The sequence below is a fragment of the Topomyia yanbarensis genome, chromosome 3, assembly GCF_030247195.1.
Source record: "Topomyia yanbarensis strain Yona2022 chromosome 3, ASM3024719v1, whole genome shotgun sequence".
Classification (NCBI taxonomy): Eukaryota; Metazoa; Arthropoda; class Insecta; order Diptera; family Culicidae; genus Topomyia; species Topomyia yanbarensis.
In genome coordinates, this window is record NC_080672.1 from 381,885,088 (window position 1) to 381,905,304 (window position 20,217).

At 37.3% G+C, this 20,217-nt stretch overlaps 1 protein-coding gene across 1 annotated transcript; it reads left to right on the plus strand.

The window, feature by feature from the left end:
* The first annotated feature begins 17,850 nt into the window (after positions 1-17,850).
* Positions 17,851-19,316, plus strand: LOC131693189 (uncharacterized). The gene is made up of 2 exons (XM_058980813.1): positions 17,851-17,990; positions 18,273-19,316. The coding sequence occupies exons 1-2, from the start codon at positions 17,958-17,960 to the stop codon at positions 19,032-19,034; spliced, it is 795 nt and encodes a 264-aa protein (XP_058836796.1). The 5' UTR covers positions 17,851-17,957; the 3' UTR covers positions 19,035-19,316.
* The last annotated feature ends 901 nt before the right edge of the window (positions 19,317-20,217 follow it).

The following is a 20,217-nucleotide window of genomic DNA, read 5'->3' on the forward strand; positions in this document are numbered from 1 at the left end:
GAAAAATCTTTCCCTCTTTGGCGAAAGAGGATGGAGCAACACTTCAAGCATGAAGGTTTGTTGCATGCCCTCGAGAAAACTCCCGAGGAAGAAGAATATTTTGAAGCGGCAGTAGGGGCTTCAGCCGAACAGGAAGCTGAAAGGAAAGAGAAACTGGCAAAACGTCTGAAAGATGACGACGCTGCTGTTAATGAGCTTTGGCTGGCACTAGATGATGAACCGATGGGGCATGTGCTGCATTGTAAATATGCAAGAGAAATCATGACTCGGTTGGATCAAGTTTACCAGAAGCAAGGTGCGGTAGCCATGCTTGGGCTGCGAACAAGATTGTACACGCTCAAGACGCAGAGATTTAAATCTCTCAAAGAGCTTTTTGCTTCTCACGAAGAGATTGTTCGACAACTTGAGTGTATGGGAGAAACTGTTACCAGTATTGAGCAGTTAAATACACTACTGGTTGCCATACCGGAGAGATATCAACATATTCTCGGAGCGTTGTCGGTTGTGAGAAAGGACGACATAGAGAAGATGTCGCTTGATCAGATAAGACGCATTTTTCTGGACGCGGAGAATTCTGGTGCGAGCGGACAAAATTTCGATCGACAAGTGGCGATGGTTGGGAACGGCAAGCAGCCAACGCAAAAACCACAGAAGAAACAACTTGTTTGCTTCCATTGTGGTAAGCCAGGCCACAAACAACGTTTTTGTCGACAGTGGAGGAATAAAAAGCAGCAGGATAAGCCTCAGGTAGAGATGCACGCGGATGGAAAGCATCGGGATGTAGCGTTAGTCACACGTCAGAATGGTAGCTTCATGGTACGAGTGCCATTAAAAAGGCTGAACGACGATTTTGTGCAGGACTCTCGAGTTTTCTGTATGGACTCACGAAAATTTCCCGTTCAATCGACAACGTTTATTCCAGTGGTGATGGATTCCGGCGCTACTCAACATATGTTTAAAGACATAAGAGCGTTCAACGAGATGTGGGACTGCCAGGAACTAAAAATTGATACCGCTAAAACTGGTACCGGTATCATTGGTAAGAGACAGGGAAACTGTTGTTTGAGGACCAATAAAATGCGTAAGGTTGATATTTACGACGTGCTTTTCATTCCGGAATTAAGCTCAAATCTCCTATCAGTTTCTCGTATTGAATCTACTGGAAAATCAGTTGTTTTCAGGAATGATATGGTGGAAATACTTGATGAGACAGGTCATGTTATTATCACAGGTAAAAAGGTAAATGGTCTCTATATTTTGGAACTGTTTTTAGTTCAAAATATTGGTAAAGCATTAACAGGTAAAGGATTGAATGAAACTGAATTATGGCATGCTCGTTTTGGACACTTGGGAATGCAAAGTTTATCCAGACTGGTAAGAGACAATATGGTTGAGAGGTTGAATCTAGTACCATCTTCCATGATTGCGAGCCCGTTTGGATGCAATTCATGCATTTTTGGGAAACAAACGCGAGAAAAATTTAACATTGATCCAAGAATACGATCATCAAGGCCATTAGAACTAGTTCATTCCGATGTTTGTGGTAAATTGCCTGAAGTGACACATGATGGTTACAGGTATTTTGTTACTTTCACAGATGATTTCACACATTTTGTCATGGTCTACTTGTTGAGTCAAAAAAGTGAAGTTCTTGAAAAATTTAAAGAATTTGAGGCTATTGCTAATTCTCATTTCTCTCTTCGTATTTCTAAACTGAGGTCTGATAACGGAGGCGAGTATTATGGTAAAGAATTTTTGGCCTTCTGTCGAGGAAGAGGAATACAAATGATACCTACCGCTCCGTATACACCTCAACAAAATGGGGTAAGCGAGAGAATGAACCGAAGCCTAATGGAAAAAGTAAGAACCATTTTACATGAAAGTAATGCACCAATGAGTTTGTGGGGGGAAGCATTATATGCTTCATGCTATACACTAAATCGTAGTCCAACAAGTGCGTTGAAGGTGTTGAAAACACCGTATGAAATGTGGTTTGGAAGTAAGCCCGATGTAAGTAAGCTCAAAGTATTTGGTTGTTTAGCTTATGCACACGTTAATAAAGAACATCGGACGAAATTAGACAAACGAAGTAAAGTTCTTACTATGGTTGGGTACGCACCAAATGGATATAGACTATGGGACGAAGACGAAGGGAAAATAATAATTTCACGAGACGTAAAATTCGATGAAAATAATTTCTATTTCCGAAGTTTTATTGACGAGGAACGCAAGCAAGTTGAATTTCACGAGAAAGAAATTTTAACAGAATGCGAAATAGAAAATGAACAAGAATTAATAGACCCTCAGATTGAATCAGCTAATGCTTCTGATAGTGAAGATGAATTTGTGGACACCGAGAATGTTTCTAATGACCTCGAAGATATAGCTATTGATGAGAGACGCCGAAGTCAAAGAAACACGAGAACCCCAGCATGGCTGAATAATTTTGAAACTAGTTTTGTTATGTCTCATAATTCTGAAGAGGTACCACAACGAATTGATGAATTAATGCAACGCGACGATTGGCACAAGTGGGAACAAGCAATGAATGAAGAGCTTATGGCTTTGGATGATAACAACACGTGGACATTGGTTAGTGGGCTTCCTAAGGGAAGAAAAACTATCAATTCCATGTGGGTGTTCGGCATCAAAAATGAAGGTGGTTTACCACGGTACAAAGCTCGACTTGTTGCCAAAGGTTGCTCACAGAGGCCAGGGTTAGATTATTCGGAAACCTTTGCGCCAGTTGCGAAAATGACCACGGTTAGGACTATGCTGGCAATTGCTGTGAAGAAAAAGTGGTTAATTCATCAAATGGACGTAAAAACTGCCTTCCTATATGGGAATTTGGAAGAAGAAATATTTATGAATTTACCTCGAACCAAGAATGAAAATACAAGAATTTGCAAACTAAACAAGAGTTTGTATGGTTTAAAACAAGCGGGTAGAAGTTGGAATCATCATTTCACTGAAACTATTTCTAAGTTGGGTTTCAAACAGCTGAACAGTGATACTTGCCTGTATGCTTGTTTTGAAAAAGGGTTATTCATTGTATTATACGTTGACGATATTCTTATTTTTGGATGTAATACCGAGAATGTCCATTGGATTAAAAACAATCTTTCTAAAATATTTAAAATGAAGGATTTGGGACAGTTGAAAACTTTCTTAGGGCTGGAATGTACACGAAATATTGAAAAGGGATCATTAGAATTATTTCAATCGACTTACATTGCCAAAATATTGAACAGATTTGGAATGACAGATTGTAAACCAGTTGCCACCCCTATGGATGCAAATTGTAAATGGGTGAAATCAGGAAACTTAACTAATGAACCGTATAAGGAACTTCTGGGTTGTTTGCAGTATTTATCCCTGATGTCTAGACCTGATATAACAATTGCTGTAAATATTTTGAGTCAATTTCAGAGCTGTCCAAGTGAGGAACACTGGATTGGGTTGAAGAGGATTCTTCGATACCTTAAAGGGACGATATCTTTTCGTTTGCTATATCATCAAGATAAAGACGACGTGCCACTTAAGGGTTATGCGGATGCTGACTTCGCGAATGACGTTGAGGAACGTCGGTCTAATTCGGGATATGCTTTTACGGTGTACGGAAACATCGTGTCCTGGAGCAGCAAGAGGCAACAGCTCGTGACACTTTCGTCTACAGAGGCTGAGTTGGTTTCGCTTTGCTATGCTTCTAAAGAAGGTGTATGGATGTCGGGTATATTGCGTGAAGTTGGGATACAATTTGTCCCGTTCACTATATACGAGGACAACATACCCTGTATTAGAATAGCAGGAGAGCCAAGAGAACATCAAAGAAGCAAACACATCGATATTAAATATATGTATATGAGAAATCTGATTAAAGAGAAGAAAATGATACTGGAATACATTAAAAGTGAAGATCAGATTGCAGATTTGTTTACTAAACCATTATATAAAACTCGATTTTGCAAATTAGTTAGCAGTTTAGGAATGATAAATTGAGAGGAAGTGTTGGAAAATCAATTTTCGGTATGTAATATCAATTCATCATTACTATGTTTATTCTGTACACCTGTACACTCGGGATACCACAAGAGAGCAATATTGCGAGAGAGAAAGCTTTAGCCATTAGTTCGGACGATGCCGACGCTCTGAGTAGGGAAGGTAGTAAAGTGATGAGTATCCATCGCTGTCGAACTAGGGAGTAGAATAAAGACATAGGCGACTCATACAATGTAATGTAACTCTAAACTCGAAGGTACTTTGAGTCGATCATACCGATACTAAAGAATGGTCAAATAAAGAATGCGAAAGGCATATTATTTGAACTGTTTCTGGGTTGCGGTATTATTTATGATTTATGAAAGAAAACCCTTTTACAGGTTCGTTGAAGTGTGGTGAAGACCCTACCCGGTTTTCTCACACAACTACACTCTGCTAACAGCCTGTAAACCGAAAAATCTAATAAATCAAGGAACCACGATCTTCCAGACATCAGCCGCAACGATACTATGGAAGAAAGAGACGACGCTAATCCCCTTATACGCTGACAAATAGCATGTGCAGAATTCGAGTGATACATATTAGGATAGATTTTTATTTTATGATTTATTGTTTGCAAATGTATAAAAGACTCACAGTTTCGTTAACACGCCGGGTAAAAAAATGAATTAAATAAAAATGACATAATGCGATCGGCACCATTTTAAAATTTCGATTAAACAAGTGTAAATCATTTGAAATTTAGTACCGTTATTTGAACTTTGGAGCTCACCTATACTTAACACTAAAATTATAGATTTATAAATTTAATACAAGCATTTTTTTTATCCGTGGGACAGAGGCAGGAAGGATATGTTTTTACTAAACTGACCACATGAGTGTACATAATACTAGTTGTTTGTTATCCATTATATGTATAGTATGGCATACTGTATTGTGGATATGTTCCGTATCCATAATACGGATAATATTGATGATAATAAGGCTGATATTGTAGCTGTTGTTTATGGTGTAACTTTTCTGCCTGAATCTCCTGCTCGTGATAGACAAATAATGGTCGAAAAATTATTTCTCGTCGTTCTCGGATGTGCTCGTCGGGAGTGGACGCGTCTATGCTGGCCGTTGGAAATGAACTAGTCCTAATGGCTATCGTGAACAGCAACAATAAAATCTGTAATTTAAAAATGAGAACGAATTTTAACTATTTAGCTTGTTTCGTCGAATTTTATTATGTGACAGTCGACGTATTTTCGAATTCCGATCCGGAACGATTCTCGATGGCAGTGGAATCATAGCACAAGCTGTGTTCGGGAGAAATTGGCTGCCAAGTCTGTAGAAACTGTACGCGAAAATTCTTCAATGAGATCGTAGTGCAAAGAATTTGTTTTTGAACTTCAAGAGTACAAGGGATCAAAACTTGATTCAATTCACGTAAATAGTTGAAAACACTTCATAGATTTCACTGGGATTATCTTCACTTTTTCAACCACCTATTCCTATTTTAATTTATACTGTAAAACACATTCATTATACATTAGAAAGTTTTAGGATTTCTTGACATGGCAAAATGTATACTTCAACGAACTGGTCTTCTTACTGCAAATTTCAATTCAACACTCATCTTGCTTTGAAAGATATACTAACTTTTAACAGGACACCGGTTCTGATATTCATCGTGATTTAGGTACTCGTTTCACAAAGAGAGGAACAACCACAGAGGTTTGTAGCAAAAAAGTTCTAGGATTTGACTAAACATATCCGATGCTGAATATCGCTTATATCGTATAAATCGGAACAACCATTGTATGATTCAGCGAAAGTCAATATTTTCTTTTTCAAATTACCGAAACAAACTTTGTGCTCCATTTGAAGTGTTATAAAATTTCCGAAACGTTCCTGTTCACGCGAATACAGCAGTGCTTGCAGAATGGAGTGTTGCGGGTTCGATCCAATATTGAACATTAGACGCAACACGCTTGCTAAAATGTGAGAATACCAATTCTTAAGTGGCAGCGAATGCCTACTGGATACTAGGCAAGGGTAGTGGAAATTCGAAGTCTTTGGATCTATTTAACACACTTCGTCATTGTTTTACGTCGCTACTACGTATTCAACTTACGTCGCTGAAATATGCGGTATTCAAAAATCAAACATTAAATTACAGCCGAATACTACATATCTACATAGTAAAACTTCCCAAACAATGAAATCAATTAAAGGTGCGAAACCCATCAGTTGCTTTTAGGATCGTGTGATTTCTATCCGAATGATTAATGCAACGGAATAAGCTAGCTTATAGCAAATCGAAATGGGAAGTATGCGCGTAAGAAGTGCTAATGATATAAGCGCGTGGACAAATTGTACGAAACAGATGGCTTCACTTTGTAAATCTATTTCGATAGGGAAAGCTGTGCTGAGTCATGTGTTATAAATTGAGCACAGATATAACCTTCAAGGCACTCTAAAAATTTGCTGAAATTAGATCTGAGACGCAACATTACTTTAAGATGAGTCAGAGATCAAATGAGCAAATTTTTGCGATTTCACGGTTATGTTTATGCTAAGTACAGAGTAAAACAGATAAATACCAACGTTTTGTTCCAGTATCTAAAGAAACTTTCGAACATGATTTTAAAATTTGTGTAATCTTTCAGAAATTTTTATTGTAAAAATTGAGTTGTGACAACATGTAAAACTTCTTAAGGATTTGTCCACGTCTTTTAAATTACTGACACCCGTAGAAAGAATCTAATGACAGTGATTTTATCCGTTAGAGTCGATTTTAGATCTAGGGTTAATCCGGCGCTAGCTTCGTCCTGTTACTAAGTTAGTGTCGGATTCTGAGGAGAGGAGCTCGAAATGCCTCTCCCATTACTAACTTAGTTATTGCGACGCTACTTTTCAAACCGCCAGAATTTTGCGAAATTCGAAAATAAGACAACGATCTTTACTTTGAGATTGAAAAAAACTGATATTTTAGAGTTGGGGAAAAAATGCACTAGTGATGATATTTATTTGTCACTGTTCGATTCCATGGATTTTCAAGCCAGCGATTTTACTGGAAGACCGAAGCATGATAGGTATAGGGGAACATGGGGAGACTTGACCAGGTTTTCAGCTAAAACTGCATAAATCTTTAAAAAAGCCTTCAATCCCTCAAAAGTCATTCAGATATAATGCGCAAAGTTATTGCGCGTCTTTATGATTTTTTGCAGAATTTTTAATTTAATTTTTCAAAAGTTACAAAAGTTTTTCTGTGATCGTTTTTTCTGGTCAAGTCTCCCCATTGCGGGGAGACTTGACCAAGGAGTGGGGAGACTTGACCAAGAGAATTTTGAAAAATCATAGCAAAAAATAATGACAGAAAACATACTGTAATTATTTTTTCCCTATTGTCGAGATCCTTAGGTAGAAGAAAAAAAAATATAAAAGAGTTGGATTTGATAAATTTTGATTTTTTTAATGCATTTCTTTTTAAGGATTAACTGTACTGCTTGCATTGCATGTTCACACGTCACGAAATCAGTCCTACTATTGCTAACTTTGTTTACAAATATTAAAATATAAAGACTTATGTTTGGGGTGGGATTTTTTATGGCGTGATTAACATTAACAATAGATACCAAAGCATAATAAATATTAGGAATTTTGTATCTTTCTTCAGCTGATCGCCACTTGGTCAAGTCTCCCCATAAATCTTGGTCAAGTCTCCCCAACATTAGTTATTGCGTTCAATGTCATGCAAATTCTAGTAATAACTATTCCAATGTTCCAGTTTATGTAAAATCATTTCACTGCTTCACAAGGATTAAGATGGTAGATTAGTACATTAATAGTAACTAGTAGTCGAGTAGATATGTCCATACAAAGTTTGATAAAAAATTACATCATTTGATGCAAATTTATTAATCACGTAATATTTTCTGCACGGAAAGGATTTTTCTCTCCAAACTTTTAAAATTACCTTAAGGGATCGAAACAAGTATAAAAATATTTTTGAAAAAAAAATTGAGAATCGAATAGAAGACGCCATAGCCGAAAATAGAATTTTGCGCTTGGTCAAGTCTCCCCATGTTCCCCTACATTAGACTGACAAGAAAAAATGACCCCTATCGGCCCACCCTTGACTCGATTCCTAGTCCCACCAGGAGTACTTACTCCAAATTTGAAACAAATGATTTTTCGACATTTTACATGGAGAAAACCGACTGGCTCGCATTTTCACCGCTATATTGCACTGTATGCATCGTATTATCACTGTAAGCGAAAATAAGAAAGATAATATAATTGTCTACAACTTTATCGAAGACTGGTAGTCAACCCGGCTTTGTTAAAAGAAATTATTGAACTTTTAACAAATTGATGTCTGAGTCAGTTTTGTATGGGGCCTATTGACTCGATTCCCACGAACTAAATATTTTTGTGCAATAATGGTTAAATTTAGTTCAATAGCACGTTCAGAAGAATTATAGTAAATATTATGTGTCATGTTTTGGTTAGAACATTTTAGTTCCACTTGTTACCGCATAGAGGCCGCTAATACTAACTTTTCAACGGAGAGAGCTAGCAATGAGGTGTCTTCTACAAAGTTATAGAACATACATTTTGCAATAATTCTGCCAAACATCTCGACATTCTATCTCTCTTCTATGAAAAATTAGTGTTGGAGCCCTCTATACGGTCACAGGTGGAACGAGTCAGAGGTGGGTCGATTGAGTTTTCAAAAATTCATTATTTTTCTGGACAGTGTAGTGTACATAGTTCCCATGCTTACAGCGTCCTAGTTGTTTTTTGTTGCACATTGCTTTAATTTCATATTTCGAAAATTGAAATGGGAATATTCAGGAGTGCTACTGAAAACGTCAAGCGATCCAACCGCGCTTTCAATCATGGCAACAACGAATCAAAGTAGACTTTGGTAAATGTAAGCGATGATAATTGTGTTTGTAAGAATGGCTTATTTGAGGAGTCGAAAAGGAACCATGACACTCAAAATAAATTAGCTAATTTTGCACTTTCGTAGATTGGTGATTAGGCAGTACGGCTCAAAACTTTTATGAGTGTTTTGAAAAATATAAATATTTAATAGCTTTGGTTAATATGTGACGGGATGTTTTACCATGCGGGACAAGACCTTGAAATCCGAGACTGTTCTGTCTAATCCAGGACGTCTGGTCACTTTATTTGAAGGGTATTTCGGATTTGTTTTCAAAAGGTATTTCACCACGTTTTCAAATGTTATATTATATTATCATTTCATTCTATAGCACATTTCATGGAATTTATTTAAATATTCGGTAATGTAAGTATTATCACGGGAAACGGCATGGTAAAATTCTAACAACGCAGCGGAATAACAGCGGTAGTGGCATAATTTGACAGAATATGTGTGAAATGTAGAGATCTGTCGCAACCGCTTCCCTCCCGCTGTATTGCGATTGAGCGTTAAAGAAAGACTTACAAGAAATTTGGACTAGGTGCTCTTATTAACACTGATAATAATCACGACTGTGCAATTCATTTCAAATATGCAATTTATTTCAAATTTACAAATAACTGCAAGTTGACAGCTAACTCACTTATCTGTTACAATTCGTTTTGTACCCGCATAAATGTGTACCATAAGACAACCATTGCATCAAACGTTTAAAAACCATTTTCAATATGGTTCGTTCAACTATAGATCAATCATTGCTTGGTATAATACTGAACATAACCATTATCGGTTTTCCATTCTCGACCATACAAACAATGGGTTGTTAAGAACGGTCACCGTACCAAAATATGATTTTTTCCATACACATTTTGACAACATACCATTCAAAAACCATACAGTTTATGGTACATTGCATATTTTAGATGTAGCTATGCACAACATGTTAGATGGAGAAAAATCTCTTCCACATTTCTATTCTATCGATTGACAAAGTTTTATTGCGTTACACGCTATCTTCTATAGAAAGCTTCGTAGACACTAAAGTGGACTGACACTTTATTCGATTGAGCTATCGCCGTTATATTGTAAGACAAGGATTTTTGATCGTGTTAATCTAAAGGTTTTTGGAGCTGGGTAAACAGATATACGAATAACGAAGATCACCACAGCAATATTAACCTCGGGCACAAAAGTACCGTGTAGTATACCATTCTTTAATATAGAATACACGGAAGATGTTGGAAATGGTAACTAAAATCAGTATGGTAGTTTAACAGTTGAATTATAATGGTGGAATTTATCAATAGTATTCCCAATATGGTGAGTATTATATGAATAGTTTGAAAATGGTTTCGAAGCTTTCTGGAGTGGTATTTATTTATTCGGGCGGTATTCTCCGTCAAAAAATGACCGAACAGCGAAATCTAATTTAAATGTATACCGCCAGTGGCGGATCCAGGAGGATGGTCTTTGGGGGTCCGGACCCCCCGAAAATTTTTAACTTCTTGAGAAATTTTGAAATAATTTCTATTTCAAATTCATTCTAAGTTCAAAATCATTCCAAACCAGATTCGATTTTCAAAACCGATTTAAATCAAATGAGGGTATTACATATTACGTATTGTACAATAAATATTCCAAAGTCGAAATTTTGGACCCCCTCCGATTTTTTTTTCTGGATCCGCTCCTGTGTACCGCCATATACCACGATTTTTTTTCGATACATTCAATGAACATTTCCTTAATATTTTTTTAGGTTTTGTCAGATAATGACGTTCATTACTATTTATAGTGTTGCATCGTAACGAAATTTGCGGTTTCCATTCTTTTATAATGAATCAACGCTATGCTCCTAATATTTTAGTAGTTTACCAACAAGCTGTTTGATGTGTTACTTCCAATGCTCAGGCGCATTTTACTTCGTTCTCCTCTCGCTAAAGCTTTTCGCTTATTTCGTTAAGTTTCTAGTCGTGCATATCAGCTGCGTAAGCTCCGCGCTGTGTTAAGTATATGTCAATCTGCCAATCTCTCTGCCAAATGCAAGTGCCAAGCGCCAAGGTATCTGGTCAGCGTCAGTTGGTGGTATTCAGAAATAATGCATGAACTTTTGACTTCCTGTTTTATTGTAAGAAATTCATTTAAAATTGAAAAATGTTTGGATATTCACGTTCGCTAGTGACTTAAACCGCTACGCGCATGGGAGAAAAAGATGTTGCTTTTCTTATATCGAAACGTTAAGCAATCACTCTAAAAATCTACAAAGTTTGTGACAGAAACGTCACCTCAGTTTTGCAGAGATGTCTGCACGGATTTGCACAAACCAAACTCTCAAATAGAAGGTGCAATCTTCTCTTTGGCTGCTATTGATTTTTTTTCTGGTTTGACCTGTGGTTCCCGAGTTGCTGCACAGACTACCATGAGCAAATTTTTCCAAAACATATTGATCCGCCAATTTTCCCAGAATATTAACTCCACATTTTATACATAGTTACAAACAATCATTGTCTAGTGGGTTACCACACAGGTTTGGGAACAATATTACTTGTGCATTGGCAGTGGTGCCATCATTGCAAATGTGACCATAGTCTCAACTAAATATATATTTAAAGTGACTGGTAATGTGGTCAAAGCATTGTTTTCGTGTGTTATGTCTGTTAGTCTATGGTGGCGGATTGTAGCGTGCGGTTACACAGTAAATTTTCATTGAAACTGGTAAAACCGTGATATCAAGATGAGGCCAATTTTTTTACAATTGGTGCAATATTATTTGGATTGGTCTAGATCACAAGTGACCAATCAAAGTCGGTTTGACCACAGTGACCAGATGGTTTTGGAAGCTATGTAGGCGGGAGCTGAATATAAGCGGAGTTTATACTTTTATCAAAGATTTTTTTTGAGTATTTTGTTTCCAGCAGATTTAAAAACAATTTAAACTCTAAATGCCATATGAAAATGTTTGGTGTGATCAGAGGTTCAGAGTGACAACAATTGGTTTGTATTAGTGACGACCAAAAGTCCTAGTCCACAATTTTTGGTACCAAATATTTATTTTTCTTGTATGTTGGTGTCAAGTCTAAGGGACCATTCATAAATTACGTAACGCAAAAATTGCCCAAAATTGACCCCCCCTCCCCTCCCCCTATGTAACAAATTGTCACAAATTTCTCCATCCCCCCCTCCCCTGTTACGTAACAAATTCCAAGGAAAATTTTTTTTTCTTTGATGAAAACATGTTATGTAACGATCTAGTTAACACCCCCTCCCCCCTATGTCACAACTTGTCGTACCCCCTCCCCCCCCCCCCCTAAAAGCGTTACGTAATTTATGAATGGTCCCTAATACCAGAGTAACAGACGTGTCCACAATTATACTGAACATCATAGTTCACATAAATGAGTCATTTTTTTATTATAGAGGTTTTAACCTTATGGCAATTCGCCTCTTTTCGGGTTAGAAAGATCTCTTCAGAAAAAAAACTCTAATTCTATGTGCGGGGTTGGGAATCCAACCCAGGTGAGCTGCGTACAAGACAATCGATTTACCAACTACGCTATGCCCTCCCCCAGGATGAGAAAGTCATATTTACACCACTAGATGGATTAGCACAGGTTCTTTATTGCTGAAATCATTTTCATGTGAGTGACGATTGTGCTAATGAAAATTATTCGTTTTGTTCCTCTTATTTGTATACGGGATTTGTTATTTCCGTCGATAGCCAGATGCTCGCGGGAAGAACGTGAATACACATCTAATATTCCAGAAAATAACTGCTGGCTTCCATTTCAAATGTTCAAACACATCCAGAACGCGTTCATTATTAAAGTCGTGAGTAAGTTTTTAACCCTCAAAAAGGCAACCGGGTCCCAGAGGCCCGGCACGTTACAATTTTTTAGTTACAAAAAAATGTGTATGCAGTATAAGCTTGGGCATGGAAATTTTGATAAGTAGCTTTGAAATCTATAACAAAAATAAAGAATTGTGAAATTTTCGTCGATGGAGTGATGCGCAGCTATGTTTGAATTTTTTACATGCACAAAAAGGCAAGCCGGGCCTGGCAGGCCCGGTGTGAATGCAACATTTACTAGGAATACCACGGGTTTTATACATTAATATTTACCTGAAAAAAACATGTTGATGAGTTCATCTTCATATTAGCAGTAATTTTTTTCATGTTTTGATTGATTTTATCTTTTTACCTTTTCTTTTAAGAAAAAAAATCTTGAAAGTTTGAGCGAATTCTATACATTTCTTTTATAAGAAATGTAAAAATAGCATACGATAATGACGTGTGTCATATTTTTTGGGTAAATACTTTTATGTCACCCACTGTGGTCTACTTGACAATTATTTGGATACAACACAACCTAACTCTGTCGTTATTGTCTGTTTTTGTTGTCTATTCTTTGTGATATAGTTGTCGTAATTATTCAAATTGTAGGATCTAAAAGCATCAACAAATTGAAATGGCTATAAAACGATTTGCCCATGTTTTCATCGTCTCAAAGAATCTGAAATAATGGAAGAAATTCGAGCAAATTTAACAGCAGACGATGCCGAAGCTGATATGCTAAGCGAGGAAGAAGATGCGAATGATATTGCTTCCGACAATGAATCTGATGCAGACTGGGAAGAAGAATCTAAATATGTACTCCGGTTATGCATCAGAAGAAATTAATAGCAACCCAGAAACATTTATTGGTCGTGTTCAAACGAAATGGAGCTCAGAATCAATCGACAGTCGACGTGATCTTCCGAATACTCACCTTTGGAAAAAAATTTGACCTTTTTACATCCATCGCATTATACGCTGAAATCGGGATTTGCTGCGTGTTCGTACTCATCATCCTGTAATTCCGGAACCGGAAGTCGGATCAATTAAAAATTCAACAGCAACCAATGGGAATGCTGTACGTTTCACTTGAAACCAAGTTTGTAAAAATCGGTGAAGAATTCGCTGAGAAATAGGTATGACATTATCTTAAGAACTTGGTAAGTTCCCACCGGGGCATCAAGAACCGCCATAGCTGGCCAATGTGGTCGAAGTGCCTTCGGTGGGTCATCAATGATCTAGACATGCAAAGCCAAGTAATGTTGCACATATTTTAATATATATTGCATCATTTGGACATCATGGTGGTATCAGTTTCTATGGAAATTTGCTGTGTGATTGTACTCTTCAACACGTAACTCCAGAACCGAAAGTCGGATCAATAAAAAAAATCAATAGCGACCGATGGGAAGGCTGCACCTTTCATTTGAGACTAAATTTGTACAAATCGGTCCAGCCACCTCAGAGAAAAATCGGTGAGATTGTTTGCCACATACATACATCCATATACAAATACATACACACATACATACAGACATTTTACGATCTCGACGAACTGAGTCGAATGGTATAAGAGATTTGGCCCTGCGGGTCTCGGTTAAAAAGTCGAAATTTCGACCGATTGCATAACCTTTCTATATGAGAACGGCAAAAAGGAGCTTGAATTTAGACGGGCCTGAGAGGCCCGGCTTGCCCTTTAATGTTAGGATTTTAGCTTGCCTTCACAAGGGTTAATAGAAATTAGAAAAAATAAATTTTGAAAATATCGAAGAAACCTTAAATTTTAAGTAGACGTAGCAATCATTAATAGAAACATAATTTGCTTTTGTTTAATAAATATTCTTTTTCACGAATTCAGTTTTTTCGTCCTCTCGGCAATCTCGTCCCTTTAACAGATGTGTACTTTGTGAATCAATTTTCAAGGTGCAATCTGAATTTATTTTGCATTTTTTTTGCCTTAAAATCAGGAATTTGCGTTTCGACTTCGTCTCATCAGAATCCGACGCTCACTTAGAGTTGGAGCTGGATTGACGCTAGCTGAAAAAAAGAATTAAGGAAATCGAAACTTGGTTTAGTTTAGCAAGCCTGCTGTATTTTTCCATGGTGTAGAAAAATTTAGATTATAACTCTTTTTCTCCATTTAGGAGAAGCTTGTTTAAAACCATCTTTGCGAGTGAAGAGCGCAAAACCTATAACTAAATTAGTTACAGAATTTGCATTTCGACTTCAAATTAATTACAGAATGCGTTTTCGTCTCATTAGAATCTGACACTAGTTTAGTGACAGGACTAAGCTACGTCGGATTTCCATTGCATTTGGTGTAATTTTTGAATTTGATCCCATGGCTAGGTATGTTGGATTGTTTCCGTATTAATTTTGCATGAAAACGGATGCTGATACTTTTATAGTTTTTCCAAATCGCTGATCTGAAAATCTAGCGAAACCGTCCTAGAGCAGCTGCGGCTGCTCGTAAAGGGAGCCATTTGCGCGACTTCCAGAGGGTTAACTTGTTTTAGAGCCTGATTTACAAAGTTGCAAAATCGAGTTTTTTGTTGCTTAAACGGGTAGATTAGTTAGTTATTTAGGTTAGTTAGGTTAGTTACTTAGGTTAGTTAGTTAGGTTCGTTAGTTAGGTTAGTTAGTTAGGTTAGTTAGTTAGGTTAATTAGTTAGGTTAGTTAGTTAGGTTAGTTAGTTAGGTTAGTTAGTTAGGTTAGTTAGTTAGTTAGGTTTGTTAGGTAGTTAGGTTAGTTAGTTAGGTTAGTCAGTTAGCGAGATTAGTTAGTTAGTTAGTTAGGTTAGTTAGTTAAGTTAGTTTAGCTAGTTAGTTTGTTTGTTAGTTAGTTAGTTAGGCTAGTTAGTTAGTTAATTAGGTTAGTTAGTTAGTTATGTTAGTTAGTTAGTTAGGTTAGTTTAGTTAGTTTGTTTGTTGGTTAGGTCAGTTAGTTAGCTATGTTAGTTAGTTAGTTAGTTAGTTAATCTAAGAGTTTACTCCAAGATATGCAAGCCAATTCAATATATTTTCGAAGATGCACAACCGAACGCAATAAATCTTCGAACAGGTATGCGAGCACACAGACGAACGCTGTTCTTTGTAATACCACACTCACTAGCATTTTTGCAAGTCTTTGGCATTACTCTGGTTCGCAGACGAGAAAGCGAAAACGAACTCTTGTCTCTCGGCTAGGAAACCAAATGCCTGGCCTGGACTTTTTGTAATCGTTTCGACTAAAATGTGTGATTTAGATACACGGTAGAGAACATCGTTGACGACTGCCATTTCGGCTGTTATCGTGGATCAGTTGTATTAGTTACGGCGTCGTTTATGTTTTCGCGTGTCGTTCAGCGAAAATGCATTGTGTTTCGTCCTCAGTGCAGTACATTTAATCAATGTAAAAAATATGTCAAGTGAGTTCTTTCTTACGTAAAAATTGATGCTAAACACGAGTATTGTGTTGGTTTTTCGATATTTTTGTTTATTGAAAAAATACGGACTTCAACATGACACGTACGCTTGGGGGCACGATAGGTCTGCCGTAAATTTTTTAAATTTGAATTATTTTAACAGGAAAATTGTACGTGATTTCGTGCGAAAACCGCCAAAATGAAGTAAAGAGGACATAAAAAATGCAACTGCATCTGTTCAAGATGGCGCCGGTATTCGACCAGCCTCTGAACAATTTAAGATTCCGTTCGAAACATTACGTCTTCTTGTCAAAGGAAAGTACTCGTCATCAATGAAAGCGCGTCAGTTAACCATATAATAATTTATGGTATTGTTGAAAAATACATGATCGAAAACGAGAAGGAAAAGGAATCCCAAAAAATGCCCCAAACCTGGTCGTCGCACAACTAAGCAACCACGTGAGCCGGAAAGCACAATTTCAATTCCACACTCTAGTGACGACAAGGACACCGAAGATGTCATTTGCAAGTACAAAACCAGTCGCAGCTGTTGAAAAAACATGTTTTTTCAACATTTTCTTCCGCGGTTTCATGATTTTTCATATCATTTATCACTTCTTCATTTTATTACCTGAATGACGTCAACGGATTGCATTTATTATTTATTTTAAAATAGTCTGCGGTATTCATACTCTCCAAATAAAAGTTGAACCGCTGTTTTTATAGGTACATTGTTTTATTTAACCTCGAATATAGTTACCTATCGTACCCCCAGATTTCCAAAGCATCGGAAAAGGTACCTATTGGATTAAGCTTGAAAAATATTTAGCCATGCTTAAAATCAATATTGCCAAAACGTTACCAAATGTATAAGATTTGCAATGAGTGCTTGGTTGTTCAAATCAGTGTAAAAATACCATCGCTCGAGCTCGCCAAAAAAAACTGAACTACTTGACCCCACTCTATCCTACAGGTAAGTAAATTATATCACGTTTCGCATTAATTCCATGGAAATTAGTGGGTAACATTTTTTAGGACGAAATCAGCTATATCTCAGTGAACAACGATCAAAATTTAAAACGAAAGTGCGCGTTTCTGAACCTGAATCGATTACTATATGCAGCGGCGAAGTTAGAACGGCTTCTATACCTTTCTTTTATGAGAAATGTAAAATGATCGGATCTGTATAATCCAGCGTAGGTGCTAATTAGAAAATGTTATTGAGCCGAATCATGATCTACAGTTCAATCAGCTGTCAATCCCTACTACATCTATAGTGAATCTCATAATCTTGAACGTACCGCAATGTTAATACTAGTATGCATGCCGTTTGCGGAATGCTGCTAATTAGTCAAAGTATCTTCAAACCGCATGTAGAACTGCATCGTCACTTTCAGTGTCCTTCAACGAGAAGAAACAAAACAGTTACTCACCATAGTCCAATGGCGTCGATCTAGTATTCCATCTGGACGCGAGATTTTATTTTCCAGAAATGGTGACAATTTTTCCATTGACTCATCATGTAGGTACGTACGGTGGTGTGAGACGGGATATTGGTTGGGCTGGATGCGAGAGAAATGGACAGGTAAGTGCGATTTTTGATCGCCCGTTGTAATATATAAAGCTCAAGGTGATAAACGGTCGAAAACTCAGTATTGATTCAGCAGAAGAGTGTAGAAGTTCTTAGTGGAACAATCTCACTGTCTCTGGTAAGAGAAATTGTGAAGTGCAATTGGTTATTAATAAACAATCAATATATTAGAACTAAGTTGCAACGAAAATCAGTACAATGAATGTAACAGGTGTGAAGCACATAATCGAGGTAAATATTGTTAGAAAAAAAAATTCTCACGTCTAGAGTAACTTTCGCCATCTAAAATAAACATTTCACAGTTAGAAATTGTGGTCATAACTGGTAGTTGATACTGCGCGTGCAATGTGAATTTAGTCCTTTTATATTATGTAATACCATCTGTGTTTCTTCCTTCTCCTTTACTGACTTTATGCAATTTTTTTTCCAAATTTCTAATAGAGGCTTAAAAACCAAACAGTATATGAAACATGAAATAGTGCGATAACTCAAGTCATTTAATGTGCATTGCAGATTTTTGCATTTGTGACGTTCTTCACGTTGAGCTCATGCCTCCCTAGGGTACCTCACAATGGAAATCATCCGGTGAACACAACAGGAGACGCTTCTGCAGTTAACATCTCGGCCACACCGGAACCACCAGATAGCAAAGGAGCCCACACCGATCGACTAAAGGACCTTACACTACCACAAGGGCTAATCTCGCATTTGACAAACCACACCGAAGCAAGCAAACATCGATCAAAACGAGCCATAATTTTCCGGCCATTGTTTGTTTATCGCCAACAGGAGATCAAGAAACAACGCTTACGTAAAGAGAGGCTGCAGGCGGCAGAAGAAGCGGCAGCAAGCAACAATTACTATTCTCGATACCCTCCATCAACCCAGTACTCAGATGGTCCGCGACCAACGCGGTACTCAGATGGTTCACAACCAACCTCGTACCCATATGACCGACGACCAACCTATTATTCCGATGGTCCGCGTCGAACTCTTTACTCCGATGGTCAACAACAAACCCGGTACTCAGATTACTCGCGGCCAACCTGGTACTCATATGGCTCACGACCATCACAGTACTCGTATAATGACCGGCCACTAATGTATTACTCAAATGGTTCGCGTCCATCTAGTTATTCAGGCGATCCGCAACAAACCTGGTATTCAGATGTTCGGCGACCAACCCGCTATTTAGATTGTCACCCGTGTAGCTCATACGAGCAGAGATACTACTCATCCGACGATAGAGACCTTTATGGACATGCATATAATTAGCTCTCCGGGATGTTAATTTAGGTACAATAGTGTGCTAACTTCGTAGTACATTTAACGAAAGCAAAACAGGGACTACTTGAACTGCGTGTTTATTTGAGAATCGAATTGTGCTCTCGCCGGATTTTTTAAATCCATTATCACCTTTATTATCAATATGATAATATTCGAAGAAATAATTGACGGAACATACGAATGAAACGAAGAATCAAATGTGATAATCTCTTGCAAGGCGGACACGTAGCTTCAAATTTAGATTATTTGTGTTTTTTATTTATTTTTATTGACGTGTACAAGTTTTAAGCTAATAAAGTATTGTAGTGTCTAATATCTTCTTGTATGCAAACTTAAATTCCCATAAGGGAAAATTGGACTGACCCACTTTGCGCATTAAGGGCACAAAACGTAACTAAAATTAAGTTTTATTTTATGTGAAATCGAATTACCCCCATTGTTTTAATAGCCCCGGGTCCCTCTATTCAAATTAATCATATTTTTGCTTCTGGAGAGTGTTCTTATTAGCATTTTTTTCAATTGAGATTATTTTAATGACTGAGTTGGCATATGATTGTATTTATTTTTAGATTCTTCTTTTCTTTACAATTTTATCATGGTAAAAATATAGGGGGACCCGGGTCTTTGGACCTACCTAAGCAAATCACCCTTGTGGGTGGATAGATGTGAAGCCTCAGCTACATTTTGGTGCCAAAAAAGTTCATTTACGCTGCTCCGTTGCAGCACTAGGCGACGATTTACAAAACTCTACGTTTTCCATCCTTTTACAATATACGGGTAATTCGAACCTCCCTACGGGGCCATTCAGACCATCATTTTTTTTTTTTATTTTTTACAATGGAATTCTGTTTACCTTTGAAATATATTTTGGAGAAACCACTTAAGGAGCAAAAATAACTTGCGTTACAAAAACTTAATCTGTCTGTTAGTCACAGCTGTGAATTGGTATTTTTTTGCTGTGGCGTGTGCAATCGTGTGCGTACCCGCAAGCCGCTGATCGGTAGTTGATGGAATAGGGGGAGCTGCAAATTTTCAACAGTTTGTTTTGAACTTGAAGGAGGAAAAATTCTCAAATCATGCCCTACTATGTTCAATTCGCAGTTGTTCGTTTCCATTATTCATTCAAACAGCCGACCTGCTCAATCATTTTCCATTCATTTTCAATTTCATT

What these genes read in the sequence shown, in the direction of transcription:
- LOC131693189 (XM_058980813.1), top strand. Translation starts at nt 17,958, where the DNA reads ATGAATGTAACAGGTGTGAAGCACATAATCGAG. An exon ending in GTGTGAAGCACATAATCGAG is followed by an intron (nt 17,991 to 18,272) that starts GTAAATATTGTT and finishes TGTGCATTGCAG; the next exon opens with ATTTTTGCATTTGTGACGTT.